The 22,689-nt window shown below is 31.9% G+C and overlaps 4 protein-coding genes across 8 annotated transcripts; 2 read left to right on the top strand and 2 right to left on the bottom strand.

Moving 5' to 3' along the window:
• The first annotated feature begins 456 nt into the window (after window positions 1–456).
• On the top strand, window positions 457–7,612 carry LOC146532713 (putative ATPase N2B). Of its 2 annotated transcripts, XM_085195490.1 has the most exons (8): window positions 457–475; window positions 2,015–2,308; window positions 2,384–2,578; window positions 3,018–3,259; window positions 3,747–3,921; window positions 4,960–5,109; window positions 5,459–5,575; window positions 5,822–7,612. In XM_085195490.1, the coding sequence occupies exons 2-8, from the start codon at window positions 2,102–2,104 to the stop codon at window positions 5,945–5,947; spliced, it is 1,212 nt and encodes a 403-aa protein (XP_085051616.1). In that variant the 5' UTR covers window positions 457–475; window positions 2,015–2,101; the 3' UTR covers window positions 5,948–7,612. The 2 variants fall into 2 exon arrangements, with proteins under 2 accessions (XP_085051616.1, XP_085051615.1); XM_085195489.1 differs by lacking the exon at window positions 457–475 and having other exon boundaries at window positions 1,718–2,308.
• A 393-nt stretch (window positions 7,613–8,005) lies between these two features.
• TfIIEalpha (transcription factor IIEalpha) lies at window positions 8,006–18,265 on the bottom strand. 2 transcript variants are annotated; one of them, XM_085195492.1, is made up of 10 exons: window positions 18,125–18,265; window positions 14,043–14,117; window positions 12,607–12,735; window positions 12,409–12,525; window positions 12,028–12,206; window positions 11,363–11,589; window positions 10,705–10,894; window positions 9,999–10,131; window positions 8,523–8,630; window positions 8,006–8,231 (listed from the first exon to the last, which is right to left on the bottom strand). In XM_085195492.1, exons 3-10 carry the CDS (start codon window positions 12,728–12,730, stop codon window positions 8,056–8,058), a joined length of 1,254 nt encoding a protein of 417 aa, XP_085051618.1. In that variant the 5' UTR covers window positions 12,731–12,735; window positions 14,043–14,117; window positions 18,125–18,265; the 3' UTR covers window positions 8,006–8,055. The 2 variants fall into 2 exon arrangements, with proteins under 2 accessions (XP_085051618.1, XP_085051617.1); XM_085195491.1 differs by lacking the exon at window positions 14,043–14,117.
• Nrk (Neurospecific receptor kinase) lies at window positions 14,315–17,977 on the bottom strand. The gene has a single exon (XM_085195488.1). The coding sequence runs from the start codon at window positions 17,645–17,647 to the stop codon at window positions 15,731–15,733; it is 1,917 nt and encodes a 638-aa protein (XP_085051614.1). The 5' UTR covers window positions 17,648–17,977; the 3' UTR covers window positions 14,315–15,730.
• Window positions 18,019–22,685, top strand: LOC146532710 (rab-like protein 3). Of its 3 annotated transcripts, none has more exons than XM_085195498.1 (7): window positions 18,019–18,176; window positions 19,050–19,259; window positions 19,377–19,522; window positions 19,861–19,997; window positions 20,259–20,313; window positions 20,902–21,052; window positions 22,364–22,685. In XM_085195498.1, exons 1-6 carry the CDS (start codon window positions 18,131–18,133, stop codon window positions 21,046–21,048), a joined length of 741 nt encoding a protein of 246 aa, XP_085051624.1. In that variant the 5' UTR covers window positions 18,019–18,130; the 3' UTR covers window positions 21,049–21,052; window positions 22,364–22,685. The 3 variants fall into 3 exon arrangements, with proteins under 3 accessions (XP_085051624.1, XP_085051625.1, XP_085051623.1); XM_085195499.1 differs by having other exon boundaries at window positions 22,361–22,685; XM_085195497.1 differs by lacking the exon at window positions 22,364–22,685 and having other exon boundaries at window positions 20,902–21,246.
• The last annotated feature ends 4 nt before the right edge of the window (window positions 22,686–22,689 follow it).

Here is a 22,689-nt window from a genome sequence, read left to right as displayed (position 1 = left end):
AGACGCTTAGTTTTAAAGTTCGTTTGGTAATTATTATCTACTTGTAAAGAAAATGTGATTTTTATAATTAGATATTCATAAAGGATAGTGCATTGTTGTAGCGGTATCCATTGTGCATTGTTTGATATGATCGGTGGCACACGCAGGTTTTGGTGTTTTTTTTAAAGTTACTGTAATATTTACTAAGTATTTTAAATGTCACAAAAAACAGGTATAACAAAAATATTTTCATGTACAAAATTCATGGTCAATGAAAAATATATTTTTTAATTTTAATAGAATGTACCGTCATGTTCTAATTAAGAATTAGTACCGTTGGCTTTGTTTGACTTACGAGTAACATCGATTTTGAGAGGCAACCGAGTGGTTCTGCCTAGGAAAGTCAAAAGGCATTACGTGACTGTTGTCGTCAACCTTAAGGGCCTTCTTCTAACTTTAAGCCTTTAAAGGATTCAACTTTGAGTCTATAGGACTGGTAAGAGAATACATTTCTAAATAAAGACCTCTTTAATTGTTGTTTAGTTAAGTTGAGTATTATATTCGACAATTATACTTTTTTTATTCAAAACTTATTCCTTTAAATATTTTGGTTATATTTTTTTGACAGCACAATATGCCGTTAAAATAATGAACATCATTCTTTATTAGTGTATTCTGCACAACAATGCCGTTCCAGTTACTTAAGCCCCTCTCCCTGACCTACAACCTGTCAATACAGCTTCCAGGAATCAATTACTACACCACACTACACTCCAAGTCTGCATTGTGCATCTATAATGAAATTGAAGATTGATATAAACGTTTCATGTAAACGTTTATTATAACTAGATGGTATGGCGCATTTTCCTTTAGAGTTTTTGTAATTAATGAACAATGTTGTCAATTTAGGGGTGAAAATTTTCATTTAAATAATTAAAAAGTACTGAAAACAATCCGCCACAGTCAGTGACAGGGAACTTTTGCAAGTTTACACCATTTTCTCTTTTTTTTCACTACTCTCTACTTTTTTCACTGATAGGAATAAATTCCGTTCCCCACTTTCCGCTGAGTTCTTGGGGCATTTCATATTTGCGGAACTCAACGCCGCGCTTTACCTTAGTTACCAGAGCAAGGAAATTATTAAATATTTCATTCCTCCTGAGTGGGAATCGAACTCACAACCACGCGTTTACAGTACGCTTGTGCTCCTGCGCCTAAAGTGACTTATTTTCTTCAACATTTTTTTAGCTTCACGGTGTATTCTCTGCACACAGCAGACTTGAAAAGAGAGTGAAATCGAGCCCATACTTTTGTGCTTCTGAGCCTAGGCTGGTCTCTTTCTTTTTTATGTTCAACATCAACATATTTTTAAACGATTAAATTGCTTAAATTCAATAAATGTGTATCAAGGGGAGGGGATTGTAAGTGCTGAGGAGTTCACAGGGAAAAAAATAAACAAAGGAACCTGAAAGCACAGTGCCAGTCATCTTTTTAAATAACAGTTCAAACTATAAAGAATCTATGTTACTTCGTTGAATACATTATACAACAATACAGTATAACTACTACTATCACAAGGCCTTGTTTTAAAAAATATTTTTATACATTTTTAAAGATCGCCGCATCGTTAGTATAACTTTTATATAAACTATTAATATAAATTCAAACTTTCTTAATAATTGATAGACGGAAATCAAACTTTGACACTGACAATTCTATAACATCAAATATGGCAGATGACATATTTGACAATACTATTACAACATTGGAGCAGAATCGTTTAATCAGCTGTAGCTGTAGCTACTAGTTTAACTGACTACTATCATTAGCTGTAGTTCAACCTTAGCACCTTGTGTATATTATATATAAATTCAACAGTATTATGTGAAAGCGTTAAAAAATATATAATATATTTCTTACATAATACTAACGCAAATTTATGAAAATGTTTTCGCTCAAAATTAGTTCTCAGTTTTTATTAATTTCGAGAAGAAATTGGCATAATAATAGTTGTAGAAAATATATATCTTCTCAGGTAAAAGAGCAACCTATTGAAGGTCCTTGGAATTTGTATTCACAAAAAGTATCTGATGGCATTCTCAGTAAGGATTCACACCAAGAAATGGTTGTACAACGTCTGCAGGAAGTATTTCAAGAAGTATCTGATTTTCAAAGACCTATAATACAACCAAAAATAGGAGAATCTATATTTAGTTTATTTCGAAAAAAAGAACCTATAAAAATTATTGCACCAAAAGGACTATACATCTATGGAAGTGTTGGTGGTGGTAAAACTATGTTAATGGATCTATTTTATGAGACTGTTCCTGTAAGTATTACTGTCAGCTTTTCTATAATATATATCTAATTTTAAAATAATTTAAACACTACAATATGGTTTTAGATAAAAGAAAAGTTAAGGGTACATTTTAATTCATTTATGTTAAATATTCATGCAAGAATACATGAACTTAAAATTAAATCAGGAAAAGGTGCCAGTTCTTTTAGAGATGAAAGCTCCAAACCTTTTGATCCGATTCCCCCAGTTGCAGCTGATATTACACAAGAATCATGGCTTATTTGTTTTGATGAATTCCAAGTAAGTAAAAAGATACTCTTTAGTTTTACAAAACGATCATACCTTATAAGTTTGTTATAAATTTGTATTATTTTTAGTTTCACTCTGTATCCCACATATATCAGGGTAGGCAGAAGGAACCTAGTGCTAAAACACTCCATTCCCTCTTTTCATCTAATTTCTGAGGTATTGTGTATTGAGTTGCAGAACCCAATGCTATGCTTTATGTTGAATAACAGAGCAAGTAAATGGAAATAATTTATTTCCCCAAGTGGGAATCAAATCCACAAGAAATTGTGCACAGGACCAAACGGTTTCTTTATGATACTGTTATACAGTTTGGTATTTGGCTCTGTGTCTCTTGACAGTCATGGTCCACCAGATGGTCATGAGACAACATATTATAATAGTATTAAAAATATATCATACAATATATTTGTGTTTAAATAAATATTGATAGGTTACAGACATTGGTGATGCTATGATATTGAAACGACTATTTACCCAACTCTTTGATAATGGCTGTGTTGTTATAGCTACAAGTAATAGGAAACCAGATGATTTATATAAAAATGGATTGCAGAGGTCAAACTTCTTGCCATTTATTCCAATACTGAAAAGCCATTGTGAAGTAGCTCAGTTAGACTCTGGAATTGACTACAGGACAAGAGGATCTGGTAAAAAATATGAAAAGTACTTTATGTAAGTTAAAACTTATTTACTTTTTTTAGCTTTACATCATATTTCTCATATAAGAATGGAGGATAAGTTGTGAGAACCTAGAATTAAGACACTCCATTTCCTATTTTCCATCTAGTTTCTGAAACATTGCCCACAACTATAACATTTGCAATCTGATGCTGTCCTGCTGTGCTGCAACCACTTCAAACTTTTTGCTAATGACTTTTATCATTACCAACTTTTGTATACTGTACATGGTTTCTGTCTATTTTGGTAGCTCTATGCTATTCCTTTGTAATATAGATAGTGAACAATGAGGATGTTTACTTAATGATTTAAATGTTACTATCATATTAAAGAAAAATTAAATGTATATTAGAAGTAGTAATGTAATCACCTCTACAAAATTTTGTTGTAAAACCATTTTTTCTAATTTTCCATTTTTTTTGTTTATGAAGTGTATGTATTATGGAGCCAAAAAAATAACATACTATATATATTATTTCAGAAATAGTGAATTGACTCCAGACAATAATCCTGTAGACAATTTATTTAAGTTTCTTATATCTAAAGAAAATGATACAGTTAGAGTTAAAGTAATAAATATACTTGGGAGAAATGTAAAATTTGCAAAAACTTGTGGTCAAATATTGGATTCCACTTTTGTGGAGCTTTGTGACAGGGTAAGCTATTTTATTATTATTATAAGTAAAGAGCAGTTTTAAAATATGGTAGTGAAATAAATTATCATCTCACATATCGCATATAGCAGGGTAGGCAGAGGGAATGTAGTGTTAAGATTCCATTGCCCACTGTCTGCCGAATTTTTGAGGCATTGCGTGTTGAGTAGCGGAACTCAACGCCGGGATTTTACCAAATCGAAGAAATGAAAATATTAATTTTTGTTTTAAATTTAAATATTTGTTTTAAATTTTGGGTTATTTCCTGTGTCATGACTTTTACATAATGTTAACGAAACTAAACCAATTGTATTAATATATTTTGTTTATTTTATTCATATTTTTCTGTGTATTTGCGTATGCGATATATTTACATAATGTTAGTGAATCATTTGATAAGATATGACGTAAAACAATACCCGCATAGCGCGTTTCCCTATCATAAATCGAGATAAATATTGATAATTGGCGTTAGACTTTTTAAAAGTTACACTGACGATTATCACTGCTTCTTTGAATGATTTTAAATAAAAAATAATAATTAAATCAGCTTCACGCTGTACCCCGCGCACAGCAGGGTAGGCAGAGGGAACCTAATGTTAAGGCATTCGGTTCCCCACTTTCTGCCGAATTCTGGAGGAATTGGTTGTTGACTTTCCTTTCGACTTTGCCTCGAAACCAGAGCAAAGGAATGAAAATATAAATTTAAATAAATATTTCATTTTCTCGAGTGGGGATCGAACCCACAAATAGTCACGTTTACAGTAACTATGTGCCTCTGCGCCACGACTGGCCTCATGTTTTCTTTTACTTCCAAATAAAATTACTACACAATAACGATAACAAGCTTTTATTTAGAATTAATTAGTTAGTAATTTTAGAAGTAAATTTTATACTAATTTACTCTTCATCTTTTTCATTGCAGTTGTTACAAAATTATTTACACAATAATTCTTACGTGGTTTTACCAGACTGAGTAAAGAATTATTGTAGAATATTTTAAAAATACATAATGTCTGACGTCACCCATATTTTTTTCAGCCACTTGGAGCTAGTGACTATCTTGTCATATCAAAGACATTTCACACAGTGTTTATTAGAGAATTACCGCAACTGTCGATAGTACAACATAGATCCCAAATACGAAGATTTATAACGCTGATTGACACCCTATATGACAATAGAGTACGGGTGAGTAAAGGAACAATACAGTCGTTATATTAGAAATTTATGAATATTTATAGAAACTTGTAATCAATAATAGTTTTTACTAGTTAATAAGTATAAACAAGTCGTATAAAAATTAAAACAATTTTCAATTCTCTCTACGAAACCTCTGTGAGTAATATCTGTAAAATGTTTAAAATTCCTCTCACATGTCGTTATTTTAATCTTTGTACAGTGTCATTAATATCGGCATGTGGAGGGCTAACCTATAATCGTGGTATGCCCCATAATTGATAATAAAATTTATATCGTACCTATTAAATATTCCCTTTCTAAGATTTTATTTTATACCGTTATTTCTACGGGTTTTTAGGTTGTCATTGCCGCAGACTGCGATCCAAAGAATCTATTTAATTTAGAAGAAGTAAAAGACGGTATTGGGGATGCTGACCGCGCGCTAATGGACGACTTAAAAATTACTAAGGGTTCGGTAAGTTTATATATATCCACTAGCGACCCGCACGCGGTTTCGCTTGCTTGAACTACACAATGTGAATTATTTTCGTGTTCTTTTACTTATCTTATCTTTACATTATCATTTTTAAGGCAACATTCATTTGCGGTGCGTTTTTAAACTAGTTTCCCAGGTTCCCTCTGAATACCCTTCTATGTGCGTGATACAACGTGAAGCTTAAAAAGACTAAAAATATTAAACATATTTTTGATATATTTATAGGATGACGCCAGAGCTTCAATATTTACGGGCGAAGAAGAAATGTTTGCTTGTGATCGATGCCTTTCCAGAATTACCGAAATGCAAACAGACGAGTACTGGGAAAAATGGAGTAAACATATTAGTTAAGTTATTTTCATATATTTGTTAAAATTTATATAAATATGAGACAAGATACAAAACGTAACGTACATTTAATTTATTACATTAAAAAAATAACGGACATTACATATAATCATTTAAAATTATACTATTTGATTTATTTTGCTAATGTATTGTAATTATAAGAAGCCGTCGTGACGCAGTGACATAATGTCTGAATATAAATGGGACGTTTGTGGGCTCGATTTCCAGTGGGGGAAATAAATATTTTCATTTTCTCTCTCTGGTAAAGTATCGCAATGGACGACTGAGTTACGCAACCCAACACGCAATGTCTATAAAATTGAAAGTAGACTGAACAAGCGAGTATCTTAAAACGAGGTTCTGTTTACCTTGCTATATAAGATATACAACGTTAAAATATATAACAAAAATAATCGAAGTAATAAATAATTAAGCGATATTCAAAGCTATATTGTTTTATATATATACAGAAATAATAGATTTACGCTTTTTATATATTGTATTGAAAAAAGAAATGTTATCCATAACGAATATAATATGATGCACATAACTGTATTTATTTTACGTTAAGATTGTACTTAAAATTAAAAATTAACAGTTCTATTTTTTTATTTTTAATATTTGGCATATTTTTTAGGTAGGAATATATATATTGGAATAGAAATCAATCAAAAAGTATGCACAATTTTTAAAAATTTTAAAGAAGTAGGTAATCATATTACAAGCACATTATATAAAGCTTTATTATGTATTGGTATGACATGTATATAGTAAAGTATATTAAGAACGTATTTTAATTTGTTATACTGTATGTTGTATACATATAAAAAAATTAAAACATTTTTATTACATTACTCTATTCGAAAATCTCAATATATGACATAAAATAATCAGTCATTATAAAGAAAAATAAATAAATAAAAACATTATCTTATTTTGCAGTTATCATGTTTATTATATTTACTATAATAGTTTCATAGAAATATTATGTTCAACGAATAGACTGTGATCTCTAGCGTTAATATACCTACTAGAGATTTTATACATAAGATGTTACAAAGTGCCATTAGTTATAATATTTATTACTTTGTAGATAATTTAAATGCTTTTTTGCATAATAATTTATTGATAATTAGATTTAACATACATATATAGTTGATCAATATTACAAAGCATTGTTTGTGTACATACATTTTGATAGATTATAATATTTCCAATTGCTGTCTTAATTTTAATATAAAAAATAAAATAGTTTTTTCAGAGAATATTCACTGGTTTTGGCCATATATCTCGAAAGTGGCGAGACAAACCGTCAAAATCAATACAATTATAAGCAATATATAAGATGTGGACAAAGTGGAGTTTAGAAGTCTTCATGAGAATGGAGTGTCTTCACAGTAGGTTCAGAGATTCTCTCTACCTACCCACCTACATGCGGGAAACAGCGTGACGCTAAAAAAAAATTAGATGTAGACACCAATTATAAATGTTTTTTGTTGTTTGAGCATTACCATGTTAGATATCATATCATTGCAGTATTAAGCAACATTCTCCTTACCATTAATTTGTTAATAATGTATAGTAAATAGATCGTAATAGAAAAAATATATTTTTTTATTTATTTATTTATATAAATAAATATTTATTTTTTCATCTAACATAAAAAAATGTTTTATTTAATTTCTTTTTCATATACATACAAACCTTGGACTATAAGGCGTTTTCCACTCTGCGTATTTTGGTAATTATGTGTTAGATACGCAACCCAATAGACTTTGTGTTTTAAGAATGATAATGAATATTTTAAAAATAAACATTCCTGTTTGTAGAAATCTAACTTACTACTATAGCTATGGGTATCACACGGGCGCTCTGAAACTATCCAACTTCTTAATATAATACATCTGTGTAATAATGACTTGAAAATGTAAACAAAGTAAAAAAAGAACATTGTAGTGTAATAGATTTTTAGTTAAAATATTTATTATTTCCTTCTTAGAGAGCGTTATATTAGAGGTGTAAAAAAATGCTATAAACAGTAAAATACTAAAAAAAGAACAATACATTTCAATACGTTTATTAACCACTAATTTTAACAACATATAAGTGACTTAATCATACATATGACTATAGTACTCCTGATACACTTGTATGTAGGTTTCTTTCTCGGTCGGTGACATGCGCGCGATGACGTCATCATCGACGCTCGTGAGCGGCACGGGCTTGCCGTTGACCAACACCGTGGGCGCGTTGTCGTCATCCTCTGAATCATCACTTTCCATTTCCGCTGTAAAATATTACATTTTTATTAGGTTCACGTTGTAACCCGCATACAGGGTAGGGAGAGGGAATTTTTATTCAATCGATAAGTGCTGCAAAATGCAATTAAGGTATCTCAATTACATACTTTTAGATGTTTTCTAATAAAATGTTAAACACCCATTGATGGATACAGATGTGATGGTCTTTGTCTTATTGTGTAAGTTGAAAGAGATTTTTTTATAGCAAGTGGCTCATAAACACAAAATGGATGTTTTATTGTGATACTAATATGAATTTATATAAAACAAATACTTACCGACAGCGGCCATTTCATCTTTAAGTTTGTACGGATCTTTAGATTCGTTGTCGCTTGAATCTGAACTATCGGGTTCGATTCCCTTCAATGCATTTGTAGGGTTAGTGTCTGAAATAAATTAATATTAAATACGACATATTATTTATTTGTATTATATGTTTTTAGAATTTATTATATGTATGTATACTAGATATGCATGATTATAATTATGTGGGGGGAGTGCTGACATGTAGTGAATGTGGCCGAACTTTTTCTGGTAAAGTCGGTTATGTCAGTCACATTAAAGCTCTACAACGAACCTCTTGTTAGCCAGATGTCAGTCGCTGTGGCCGAAAACGGTCAGGAAGGAAGTAGTAAAACAGTAAAAATATTTTGTCTGACATTTAGTATTTGTGACTGAAATGGATAGCCCTCTATCCATTTCAGTCACTCCCTTCACTTAAAATAAATAATAGAAAGCAATTTTTTTTTAAATATCTTGTCTGTATTCTCTACATAAGAGGATTATAATTATATGAATACAAATATCATAATAGTTATACCTCTTTTTTAACAGATAGATAATATTAAAATTGTGTCAACGGAAGTAACATTCACAAAGCATAGTTAAATTTTGATTAACTTTATAAATTTTATTTATAAAGAACTCACTCACTCATTTTTTTCTTACTTTTGATTATTTTCTTTCAAGGCCACGACATATCGGCCGTACTGTACAAAATATATGAACCTATGTCTGCCGATAGATGGCGTTACAACGAAATAATTCAAGCTATCGTTTGGTTCGTTCTGAATGTATATATATCGAGACAAGTTCGTGCATCGTCAATCTGACTGTACGCAAAAATGGTTGTGGGTTCGAAAACCTATTTATTTTTGAAGTGAAAATGTACGTGTTTGTCCATATTCACAATATATATCTTAAATCTTAAACTTAATAAATAAATAAAATATTATAATTAATGCTATTATAAATATTATTTTAATTTATTAAAACTGAAAAATTATTATTTTCATAATGTTAACGTCCATCTTTACATACTTTCACATTTATGGATTAGCTTGTATGTTAGTTATTATAGCGCGACAAATACTTTATGAAGTTTGCGAGCACAACATATGCATGCGTCAAACTTACAGCATGTACAGTCGTGTGCTTAATATTCGCTAAGCGGAGTTTTTTTCTGAATGGTCTCTACAGCGTCACCGGGCGGGGAGGGGCGAGACTAGCTCGCCCCTGAAGAAAAGTACGAGCTTTGATGGCGATCGGAAAGGAATGTCCTGCTTACGTTAATCGGAGTTTGGCGTCACATATACAGACTGGCGCAGTAAATGACAATTAGCGTTGCGCTCTACTATATTTTAGTTTTGGAAACAGGTTTGCAGAGTAGTTCCTATGTAGGTGTTTAACGCGTACCTCTGATAATTCCAAAATTTCTTCTCGGGCTATAGATATAAAAATATTATAATACTCACTAGTATTTTGTTTCTCATGCGCCAATAGCACGGACATAATGTCATCGGTTTTTTCTTTCCCAGTCGTTTTTGTATTTGCGGCGTTGCTGGCAGCTTTTTCAAGCACCGCGTCGGTTGAATGTACACTGTCACCCTGAAGTTAGAGAAAGTAATAATTATTTTTCTATATTATTATAATACAATAAAGATAAGTAATAATTAGCCTGAGGTGGTATTAGAAGGTTGAATGTTCAAAACACATCAGGGCACCAGTAAAGTGATTATATGGCCTGAAGATACAGTGTGACGATATCTTTGGTAAAATGTATATATTTAACTATTATACCAAATAATCGAGCCATTGGAGAGGCCTATGTCCAGCAGTGGACGAGGACAGGCTTATGATGATGATGATGATGATGACAAATAATTGTAGTTTTTACGAAGAGGGAACAAAAATAATTGAAATATTACATTTTCTTTTTTGTTAGTTAAAAATAAATCTCCAAATCATTTCAATCATTTTCAAAACTTATTGAAACAAACCAAATGATAGACTAACGGTTTATCCTTTATTTTTTTACATTTTTGGTGTTATTCCAACTTCCACACTTAACCGAAATTAAGCGTAGCGGGATTTGAACCTGAGCCCCTTTCTTTGGTTTTATCCTTTTTCTTTTATGAATATACTTTTCCAGTAAGGAGCAGACAAATATATACTGCAGACCTGGTCGTTGTTGACGATGGTGCTCTCCACCATCCAGACGGGGCGCTCCTTGCGCGCGGCGGCGTCGGGTGCGCCGTCGCCATCGCCGATAGTGACGTCCACGCGCGTCTCCTCCACGGCCAGCCCGCCGCCGCGCGTGGCCTCGCCCGACCACTGTTCCGAGCGGTGCCCGGCGTGCTTCAGCGTTAGACTGGACGACAAGACAAACAGTCAAGTGCGAGTTGGACTCGAATGTTCACAAATTTAAGTTTATAACAATGTACGTGCGTATGTAGGTACTGAGCACGCATGAATTGAGAATATAGGTTTGTAATTTATTTTTTCTGCGAAATACCAGTAAGCTCTCACTTCCTGGAAGATTGTATAAGTTTTTTAGGATATCACAGCGACTTTCTTACGACGTGCAACAAAAATAAAGCATAAACGCTTAAGAAGTACTAAGCGTAAGAAGTACTAACAAATAAGATCAGTGTCTCCTGTGAGACATAAGCCTCAGCTTCGGCTCAGGTCAACTATATAATATTATATAAAAACGTAAATGTACCTATAAATGTAATCATATTTTTCTCTGTTGATCTATTAAATAATACAGGTAGTTCCATCGACAGCTTTCACACTAAAAATATGCAATTTTAAAATCAATATTAAAATAACTGACCCTCTAATAGTATTAATATCAACTGGCTCGGGCTCCAATATTTCGGGCGCTAGTTTAATGCCTTCGACTTCTCGCAGTAATATGTAGAGTGTTTCCAATTGTTCGTTGAACTTAGCTAACAAGAGTCTCGAGTCCTTCTTTGGCAACGCTGATTGGTCCTCCTCTACCACTTGGTTGCAAAACGTGCAACGGAATTCTTGAGTCATCATATCATATAATTGATCAGCCTAGAATAATAAAATATAAAAATATTTTTTTTCTTTTTTTTTAGCTTCACGCTTTATCCCGTATATCTCAGGGTCGACAGAGGGAACCTAGTATTAAGATCCCTGCTATCTACCCAATTTCAAGACATTGCGTGTAAACAATTAGGTATTTATTATCGAAAAATATATAAAGTAACATTAGGACTTAGGGTAAAGTAGGTTGACTGTAAACGCGACGGCTGTCGATCTGATTCCCACGGGATTTCAAATATTTTCATATCCTCGCTCTGGTAATGAGGCAACGCCCGGTGTTGACGTTAGGCTGCGTTATTTTTATACAGATAGGGTACCATGTCAGAAGTAGTGTGGTGTAATCGCCGCTTTGTAGATAGGGCAGCTATAAATAAGTTAACTTTAATAGTATAAAATAAATATTTTAAATAACCTTATAATATTTACCTCCAAGTCCGTAAATGTCTTACTGCACGCAGGACATTTGAAGCTGGCTCTACTGGTAGCGTCCCGTTCCTCGGTTTCCATACGCTTGCGCATCAAGTCCAATTTGTATTTAACTACATTCACAAACGTTTTATAGTTTATAAAATAGTAGTTCACTTTTTGTGCTTTACCATCAAGACCTGCAAAAATAATTGCTTTGATAAGAGATAATAATTGGTAAATTTACTACCTACGTAGAAATTTATGGAAATCAAAGGAGTGCTTTAGCGCTATATTTATTTATAGTTAATAATTAGTAGGTACAAATGGTTATAGTTCTAGAAATAATTAATTTTTATAGGCAATAATTATTATTAAAAAAATATATAAATTTTAACGTACCAGTTTCCATTTTCAGCCTCACTTGGATGAATTTATCGTTTTTTAATGTTGCTATTCTAGCTCTTAACATTTTTCTCTCAAATTTCAGCAGTTCACAAATATCGTCCTCTTTCATACCTAAAAATATATTTTTTCATTAATTATATGATATTTTTAACTTAGCACAGAATTTTATAATCCTTATATATTTCTACATACACGGATTTCTAACCAACATGTCCACTATCAAGGCATCTTCGATGGTGTAAAAGCCTCGCACGACGAGCCGTGCCAACTGTTTCAAGCTACTAGGCACTTCGGTCACTAGTCGTTCCTCCGTCATTCTAACTGAAATGGTAATTTTATTTTCATCAGCAATAGACTGATATATATTTTTTTAGTATCCTATAAGTTTGTTGTTAATTGTTAACGAATTTTTTTTAACGAATTAACGATTTTTTTTACCATTGTTAACGAATTTTTCAATTTTGTTTTACTATATGTTTTTTTAAGTGCAATAAAATATATATATATAAGTTTTGATTCTACGGCCAATTAATATAAACAGTAACAACGATGTATCAATGCTCGTATGTTTTGATTGTATGGTTTTAGAAGCTTGATTTTTCCTGGGTTTCAATTCCAAGGGACCATAGATCTGAATTTTCGATATTAATTTTAGCTTAATACGTCCACGCGATTTTCACATAAATGGCCTTGATAGACCGACAAAAAAGTTATCCTATAAGGGTTCCGTTTTTTACCTTTTGAGATACGGAACCCTAAAAATAAATAAACCCACAGCGTTATATCATATAGGTAGGTATTTCAAAAATGTCACCTGTGACGAAAAATACATTTTTAGTAGAAATGACATTTAAACAGAAGTACCTAAATTTATTAACAAAATATGTAAAGAAATATCTTTGCAAGGCGGATTTAACACATAAATGTAGATATTTCTTTTTAAACGTATATATAACATAGGGGCCATGGTAACACAGTGTATCACAGTAAATGTAAATTATTTTTGGGTTCGATCCCCACTTAAGAGAAGGATTATCTATTTATTCTTATTTTAATTTCTCGACGTCGACTTCCGCTTTGCGTATTATCTTGAATTCGGAAGAAAGAGAGTGTGTTGCGGGTAAATAATTATATACAATAAGTATGGTGTTATTAGATGAATGGATATATATTAAGTATACCATTTCAAATTACTTAGTATGTATCAGCTGTTTATTAATCTTGTGATTCATATTGATAAATGATAGGAAGGGGTTATATCTAGATAGCAATTTGTGAGAAGTTCGTGTATAACGAAATGACGAATCAGGGAATATAGATTTACTTAGCTATACCCATAAGTAACATTCAAAAATTTTATACTTATGTCAAAATATAATTTTTATATCAATATTCCTTTCCTCGCTCTAGTGTCGAGGTTAAGCACGGCGTTGTGGTCCGCCACGCAACGCCTCCAAAATTCGGTACGTGAGGAACGGAAGTATTAATGGGACTCTCTGCCTACCCTGTTGAGTGCGGGATACAGCGTGAAGCTGATTTTTTTTTTAATTCTAGAAATAGGATTTTTTTCTAAAGGCGGTAATACTTTTAAAAAATGGTATAATATGAAGTCATAAAAATATAAGTACCAAGTGTAAATCATGTGTGGTCTTGGTTTGGTCGCTAGGGGCTCACAACAATGCTTCTTTGTAAAGATCGTAAATCTGCCAACAATAGATGAAATGAAGTTGAATTGAGTCTTTTTATGAGATATTTATATAAATAAACAAATTTTTTACTACACTAGAAAAATGTATGCGCTACTTTGAAGTTCGTACATATTATATATAAAATATCATATATTAAAACTTTAGTAATTTATTACCTGTTGGAATTCAGGAGGATCATAAAGAAGAAAAAATATAAAAATCGAATCATTTAATCTTAACGACAAATATTAACATAACTTAATAAATTAAATGTATAATGTCTCATAAAATACATAATTTCAAAATACCAATCAAATTAAATCGACAGTAAGTATATCTAAAATAAATGTATAAACATTATCTGGCAGTGTAATTAGCGCTTTAAGTCGTTTATACATTATTGACAGCTTGGATGGCATTTATCTTTTTGGTTTTAATATCGTTGAAATATTACTATTCGTTAAACATTTGGTAAAGTAAATGTACTTTGTATATGCTGTATTTCCATACAAATTTTTATTAGTTTCATAAGTGAAAATTGCATTTAATGTAATTTAACTTAAAAGCAAAATATTATTTGATTGATTTACACTTTATTAATTTACAGAATTAAGTTTTTTTAAATGGGTTATTATAATTCTTAATATGTGTAAATATAATTGATATAGAGGTTTTGTTGATTATTTTACAAAATAAATGCCATAATAGGTATATATTTTCAAAAATTCACACAAAATTGGCACACGGTATATACATATGTGAAGATAGATCACTATCGTTTTGGCCAATGTTGCTTATTATACTTGTTACAATCAAATATGGTTGGAAAAAAATTTACTTATTATGAATAATATAACAAATCCATTTACATGAGACAGAAAATAAAATAAGAAAGTAATTAGTAATACAATAAATTGTTGTCATAATCTAATGCAAAGGAACAAATTAAACAAAATCAGTCTTGTTACAATAAAACTGCTGGATATAAAAATATCTACAAATTATAAATAGTCTAAAAATTACCTTGTGTGCATTATTAAATGCTTTGCCTTTTATTTCTAGCTTAAAATCAACATCCTACACTAAGGGATGGTCCAAGTGGTTATAGCAATAGCCCCAACATTAACTGTGCAAAACATCTCAAATTAGTACTATAACTTTGTTATGTTCAATACATTTAAAAAAGAAACAGCTTTTCTTTGTATCTAGTCTATAGCAGGGTAGGCAGAGGGAACCTAACGTTAAAACACTGTGTTTCCCACTTTCCACCCACTTTTTGAAACATTGCATATTGAGTGGTGGAACTCAATGCTGCATTTTGTATTATTATAAGAGGAAGGAAAATGTAAATAATTTATTTACCTAAGTGGAGATTGAATCCACAACCATCGTGTTTTCAGCAATGTCTGTATATTTCTAATGCCTAATTCAGATAAAAACTAATAATTACAAATAGATTTACAAAATCAAAACATATTTTCATATATTATGTTTATGGAGTGTCTACCTAATACATTTATTTACAATGAGGGCAAGACAATTTTTTATTTTACAAAATATCATAATTACTGATAAAATATTTCTTTATATTTAAATATCCAATTCTGTGTAAAATAATTAGTTATGATCTAATTGGAGTGTGTTCTTTCAAGTATCAGTTGTATATTGTCCAAAGTTTGATATATGATTCTAAAGTGTGGACGATCACTGGGGTGATGGTTCCAACACTGTTTCATCAAGTCATAAACACACCTGGGTGTATTGTCAGGGCAGGCAAGCACATTGCCATCTTTTAAAAATCTTACAACTTCCTCATGTGTCATACCAAAGTAAGGTTGTAAGGCAAAGGAAAATATTTCCCAAAGGCACACACCAAATGCCCAAACATCAGATTCCAGGGTATACTTGTTATATAAAATGCTTTCTAAAGGCATCCATCTGACCGGTATAGCGTCATGTTCATCACCCTTATAATAATCTTGTAAGTAAATTTTGTGTGATAGACCAAAATCGGCAATTTTAACAACCATGTCGTCATTTATAAGACAGTTCCTAGTGGCTAAATCACGATGAACAAACTTTCTGTCTGATAAATATACCATTCCAGAAGCTATCTGTCTGGCAATGTGAAGAAGATCTAAATGACTGAGTGGAGCAACAAGAAGCCTCAAGTCCTCCCTATTTTCTACTGCTGGAGCAAAACTTGGAGCTGTGCTGCAAGCTCTTAAATACTCATTCAAATCACCCTTTCCCATAAATTCAAACAATAGACACATTGGACGTCCTATAGCACATACACCTAATAATTTGACAATATTTGGATGATCAAAATCAGCTAAGAGACATGCTTCCCTTTCAAAATCTAGTTGTAAATCATGAGAGGCTTCATCTTTAAGCATTTTGACTGCAACTAAAGTGAATTCTTCCTCAGGGACGAGGCCAGGTGCTTTCGCTTGGAATACCCTACCAAATGCACCTTGACCTAAGTCTCTAATATAAATTATGTTATTTCTGGGAAATTCCAGTTTTTCCAATTTAGGATTTAGCTGTGCACCTGTTGTATGATAGGCGAGATTGCTTGGTAATTTATCTAAATCTATATCTACATTTTGCAAATTTCTTCGGCTTGACATATTACATTTTAAATAATGACTCTTTAAAAAGTAATGGCATAATAAAGCTATTGAGGCTATACCTAAAACACATCCAAGGCCACCAATGGAAAGTAGTAGAACAAATGTTGGTGTAAAATAATTTTCCATGACAATTGTACCACTCATATTATCCAGCTCTTCAGAAAAATTGGCACACAGTGGTATATCACAATGTTCCCACCTTACATTTGGATCCATTGTGTAGCACCAGGGCTTTCGTTCTTCTCCTCCAGCATTTCTACAATAATTGGTGGAATTCTGAACTTCTGGAAACACTAAGGGTGGTCTTGTATGCTGATGTGGATATTGTGATTCCCAGGCTTGACATATAAGTCCTGTCTCAGTAACATTCATTGTGCCTTGGTAGTATTGCCCATTACCATGATAGCAAGTATTGGTAACTTGACTATAATCCATGTCTGTAATACCTGCATTATTACATGTAACCTGAGTACCTTTACCAGCAAACTTCGGAAGTTTTTCACACTCAGGAAACCGAAAATGACCTCTTGATTCAAAATATACACCTCGCCGTTTTTGTTCCTCAATAACAATCCAGTCATTATAGCAGAACTGCATTTTAACAGCCATACAATCTTCATAACATAGAGGCAAAGCATAAAAACCTACTTCATCTTTAACAATGCACTTTGGGAAGGCATAAGCACATAGAAATTTTTCAGCTTTACTACGACAAGGTTCCTTCAAGGTTGATATCATTTCTTTCCATAAGCCCGCTGCGATTTTTTCATTTTCCAATCCACCGGTATTATTATACCAAACGTATCCAGTAGAGTAGTGCTTGCAAATTTGTCCATTATACGGACCACAATATAGATGCACAGATTTAACTGATAGTAGCACAATTAATATTTTATAACACACGTTCATTGTTATAATAGAGTTAATGTTTCGTTGTATAAAATATAAAAAGGTTGCATTTTACTTTAAGTATTTACTAATCCCTGAAAGCATGATATTCAGTACACAATGGCCGACGCATTATTTATTATTGATTTTAGCAAAATTTTCCCGTAAGGTAAACCGCACTAAAGAGAAACACTAGTAGATGGATAATGTTACGTACAATGTTACAAGAACAGTACTTCCGTATATTTGTAAACAGTGTTTATTAAAATTAGAGAACATAATTTCCACTTTAGAAAATTGATATTTTTAGTTAAATGAAAAATATAATAACGTTTAATAAATCATAAAAAATGGAAGAGTATCAGAAATCCTAAAATTTATTTTAAATATGGCAATTCGAATATTAAATTTGGCAGTTGGCAGTACGGTTCGGCAAAACGAAGAAATGTCAAAATAGTAGAATAAATTGGAATAGTTGTATGTTTTATGATAAAATACCTGTGAATGGCTGCAATAGAGAAAGTAAAAGTCGTCGTCCTCGGAGATTCTGGTAAATCGAGTGTCACAAATTAATTTTTTTCACTTTCTATTCATCTTTGTTAGTAACATGTCACAAAATCGCTGCCTACTACACATAAACTAACGTTTGCCAACATATTTGCGGCCATGACAGTTTTAGTTTGTATAGGTTAGACAACATAAAGTTATCTTATTTGGCGGGAAAATATAAACAATTAAAAACCCTTTATTTTGTTTGTCTAAGTTAACTTAACATTTAAAATATGTTTGCATTATGGTAAAATTTAAGAGTTCATAATTATTTCTATGTTTCTTTATATTTTATTTTTTAGTTTGACACGGCACGGTAAATACATCAAAAAGTATAAATTAATATGTAATTAAATACCTGTTAATCATTCCTTTCATTTTCAGAAACCCGTGAATCAGAATCCCGTTTTTCGTTTGTGTGTCCCGGTGTCCCTTAACTTGCCACCGGGACGTACTAATATCCCTTTTTTCGGAATGGCACGTAAATTTGGTCGGTCGAAACTTGTTTTTCTGAAATTATCGCAGTACACTAGTTTTCAAAAGCGGAAGTATTAAATTATTTTTTAAATTTATCAATTATACTTAAAACGAAATGAAAACACCATCAGAAAATAATGTAAGCCATCCTAGAATGACCCGTTTTGAGCCGACCTAAAAATGGTCACGGTAGGTACTTAATGGAAACACGACGCCGCGCCGTGCAGTCTTGACATAGGGAGCAATTTAAAATAATTTACATATATGTAATCATTTTCCTAAATGAGGATCGAATCCATCATTATTTCAGCCGTTTATTACAGTTGACATTATCTATGTTTAATGTTTATTATTGTTCACAATAATAGTTATTTATATGTTTAAATAATGGTTGTAGGCGTCGGCAAAACTTCTTTGACGTATTTAATTGCTCATAGTAAGCCTTTACTTTCGCCGGGATGGACTGTTGGATGTTCAGTGGAAGTAAAACTGCACAGATACAAAGAAGGCACGCAGGCACAAAACACATTCTTTGTGGAACTTTGGGATGTTGGCGGTTCAAATAATCATAGAAATACTCGAAATGTTTTCTATCAACCTACGCATGGTACCTATTTCTTATACTATTGAAACATGTTAAAATAAATCTAATAATAAAATATAAATGCATATACTTAGTTAAGTTTTGGATTGTTTTTTTATATGACTAGCATTTTTATTGCAGGTATTATATTAGTACATGATTTGACTAATAGAAAAAGCCAAATTAATTTACAAAAATGGTTATCTGAAATTCTCAATCAAGACAGTACAAATCCCAATTATCAATATATGGATGTAGATCCAGAACAATTTTTAGGTTCAACGCAAGTAAGTATAAAAATATGTGCCAATTAATTTGATATGAAATTGAGTAGATATGGTAATAGAACCAAATGATCCACATAAGATTCTTTCGTCACTCATTCGTTCGTCATGCCCAAACCACCTGAGCAAGTTTTTCATTCTCTTCGCTAGTACCTGCCATTCTGTGCATCTCTTCACTGCGGATTCGATTAATTAAGCTGACTCCGCATACGAAGAGATCGCATCTCCACGGCATTCATCTTTCTTTCATTTTCAGCATAAGCATTAGTATATTTTTGTAATAATACATTACAAATCCTTAATTGGACAATAACTATATAGTTTACTTTATATATTCTTAGGTTCCCATTCTAGTTATTGGTACCAAATACGATTTAGCTGAAGAGACACAAAAGAAGAATCAATATAGACGACTCGCGAGTAGCATCGCTGAGCAATGCGGTGCAGATGAAATATTTGTGAATTGTTATCAAGCAAGGTATTATAGACTATTTTATATTAAAAAAGACTGTACGGCACTGACGCTGACGGCACTCAGGAAATGAACTATTTGCATTTCTGCACTCTGTTTCAAGGTCTCGAAAATTAACTGGAAAGTAGAGAACAGTGTCTTAATATTAGGTTCTCTCTGCCTTCACTATTTTATGTCTGCTACAGCGTTAAACTGAAAAACATACTAATAATGTTTTTATAAATACCACAAGACCAAAATTTATTCATATTCATTCATAAATTTCAGATCCTTAGCGCCAGGCACAAGTAATTCGGTTAAACTGACAAGATTTTTTGATAAGGTATGACTGTTAGTGATTTTGTAATTTATATATAGATGTGAAATCGAGAATATCATATACGAGGAAGCACTCATTTTGCATTCAATGGCAGATAGATTATATAGATAGGTAGAAAGGATGGTGGATAAAAGGCAAGGGGTGAGAAATGACGACGATTTAATGATAGATTTGATAATCATTGACAAATAATGATTGTTGAATGATTTTTTATATCTTTATTGTTACTTAAACGAAAATATTGTGCTTAAGAAAGCTATGTTTTTATTAGTACAGAAATCAAGCAAGGGCGAACTTTCAAATAATCTAATAATAATTCAATAACAGAAAGGTTAAATCTTATAGAACTAACCTAATTTATTTATTTTGGCAAATCGCTCCTACAGTTGAAAGAAAAAAATAATTATTTTTTATAACAAGTCACATGCTACATACAGGAGATTAACGCTTTTCTCGCAGGCAGGAGGGAATTTAGTGTTAAGACACTCCATTTTTCATTTAATTCTGGACATTCAATTGCAAAAAGTGTAAAAATAAGATAAATAATAATAGTTCACAAGTAGGTGTGATGACTGCTGCTACTGCCGGCAGGTGATAGAGCGGCGCTATTACCGCGCCAGCCAATTCGGGGAGCGCGAGCGGCGCCGCGTGCCGCCGCTGCTGGGCACGCCGCGCGCCAATCCCACCGCCCCCGCCCCCGCGCATTATATGAGCCCGCGCTTCTATCATATGGATTGAACGGGTAATGTATAAAAAAATGGATGAACATGATACCTCATAAGAAATTAAAATTTATAATAAGTTCTTTGAATTTCACGATAATAACGCATTTTAAATGAAATTTTAACCGGATTAATTGCTGTAGTCCGTGGTCACGGGTAGTCTGCAAAGGGTCGAAACGTCGGGTTTCCAAAAATGTATAATCTATACTAATATAATAAAGCGGAAGAGTTTGTTTGTTTGTTTGTTTGTTTGTTTGTTTGTTTGAACGCTAAGATCTCTGGATTTACTGGTCCGATTTACATTGTTTTTGTTTTGTATGAAAGCTGCATTCTTCAGAAGTGCTATAGGCTATATAACATTACATTACACATATATACTAATATATTTTAAAGTACTTTCTAATTTGACATGCAATTTATTCTGCCATGTTAATAACAATCGTCGCGTCGCTACGCAACCGTTACCGCGACATTTTGATATTCATCCTTATGAAAATAAATATAATAGTCACTCTTAGCATTTTATCTAGATTGATATTATAGTTTACTGTATAACATTCTAATAAATAATTAAGGAGATGTCACTGATTCGAAATGACGTAGCCTTCGGGCGGCATAGTATGAGTATGACCGACGCGAACGGGCAGATGACGTTGATGGTTTTATAAATTTTCATACATTTTCGAACTTTATTTGCTGTTTATAATTAATTTAAAATACACTTTGGTTCTCTTATTTTTCTATTTGATATTGTTGGCAAAAAATATTTTTAGGTAGTTTTTAGGTACTTTTTCTAATATTAAAAATATCCTTTAGTTACTTTTACTTCTTATGTTGGTTTTCAATTTCTCAGATAATTTTTCTAATAATATGTCTCTAACTATTATTCTTTTTGATTATTTAAGCTTATATTATCTTACTAATTCTATTGAAAATTGAAAATATATTTAATAAATATTCTTATAGTTTAAGCAGGCGTAGCCGCATCCGGGTCCACTAGTCCTAAATATAGGCGATAAATCCGGTAAATTAGTTTCATTTAAAATGTTATCATTTTTAATTTAAAAAAACCGACTTCCACTGGATTCCATAATCAGAACCTAACAAAACTCTTATCAAACTACCCTTGAAGTGTATCCTTTCCAATAAAAAAGAATCATTAAAATCGATAGGGGTGAAATTGAATTATTCGTTTTCAAAACAAATCAGCCCTTTCATTTGATAGCCAATATAGGGAGGGTTGTGCAAAAATTTGTAATCCTCCATTTTGTTAGTGCGACCATTTTCGGATAACATCAATTATGACTATATTTAATTTCATTGTCTAGTAGGTCTGGGGAGGTCTGGGTCTGGATCTCAGTCTATTACACATTTGTGTAAGCTCAGCTTACGCCTCGAGAACTATATCGACCTTACTATAACAATTAAGTCTCATTTGATAAACCTTATGTTCTATCAGTGTATTATTAGAATCGGTTAAAAAATGTAGATGGCACATACCTAATTTTATTATTATTACTAGATATGTGCCGTTTATATTAAGTATACGATATACGTTAATTCTTTAGTTAATAATTATTTAAATTACATCTTGTCATATCTTTTATAAGTGCATTCCAGTGTTAACATTGTTATAATTCTAAAAAATATGTTGAAT

Source organism: Heliconius melpomene, chromosome 13, assembly GCF_056956725.1.
Source record: "Heliconius melpomene rosina isolate 202511_hmr_F chromosome 13, ASM5695672v1, whole genome shotgun sequence".
NCBI lineage: Eukaryota > Metazoa > Arthropoda > Insecta > Lepidoptera > Nymphalidae > Heliconius > Heliconius melpomene.
This window is presented reverse-complemented; position numbering and strand designations above follow the sequence as displayed.

Excerpts from the sequence above, each read along its gene's own strand:
- TfIIEalpha (XM_085195492.1), bottom strand. The coding sequence starts at position 12,730 with ATGACGGAGGAACGACTAGTGACCGAAGTGCCTAGTAGCTTGAAACAG. Across the intron at positions 11,590-12,027 it reads AGACATTTACGGACTTGGAG|GCTGATCAATTATATGATAT; the intron begins GTAAATATTATA and ends TTATTATTCTAG. Across the intron at positions 8,232-8,522 it reads AGATGAAATGGCCGCTGTCG|CGGAAATGGAAAGTGATGAT; the intron begins GTAAGTATTTGT and ends AATATTTTACAG.
- LOC146532710 (XM_085195498.1), top strand. The coding sequence starts at position 18,131 with ATGGCTGCAATAGAGAAAGTAAAAGTCGTCGTCCTCGGAGATTCTG. Across the intron at positions 19,523-19,860 it reads AATTTTTAGGTTCAACGCAA|GTTCCCATTCTAGTTATTGG; the intron begins GTAAGTATAAAA and ends ATATATTCTTAG. Across the intron at positions 19,998-20,258 it reads GTGAATTGTTATCAAGCAAG|ATCCTTAGCGCCAGGCACAA; the intron begins GTATTATAGACT and ends CATAAATTTCAG.
- LOC146532713 (XM_085195489.1), top strand. The coding sequence starts at position 1,919 with ATGAAAATGTTTTCGCTCAAAATTAGTTCTCAGTTTTTATTAATTTCG. Across the intron at positions 5,110-5,458 it reads TATATGACAATAGAGTACGG|GTTGTCATTGCCGCAGACTG; the intron begins GTGAGTAAAGGA and ends ACGGGTTTTTAG. Across the intron at positions 5,576-5,821 it reads TAAAAATTACTAAGGGTTCG|GATGACGCCAGAGCTTCAAT; the intron begins GTAAGTTTATAT and ends ATATATTTATAG.
- Nrk (XM_085195488.1), bottom strand. The coding sequence starts at position 17,647 with ATGAACGTGTGTTATAAAATATTAATTGTGCTACTATCAGTTAAATCT.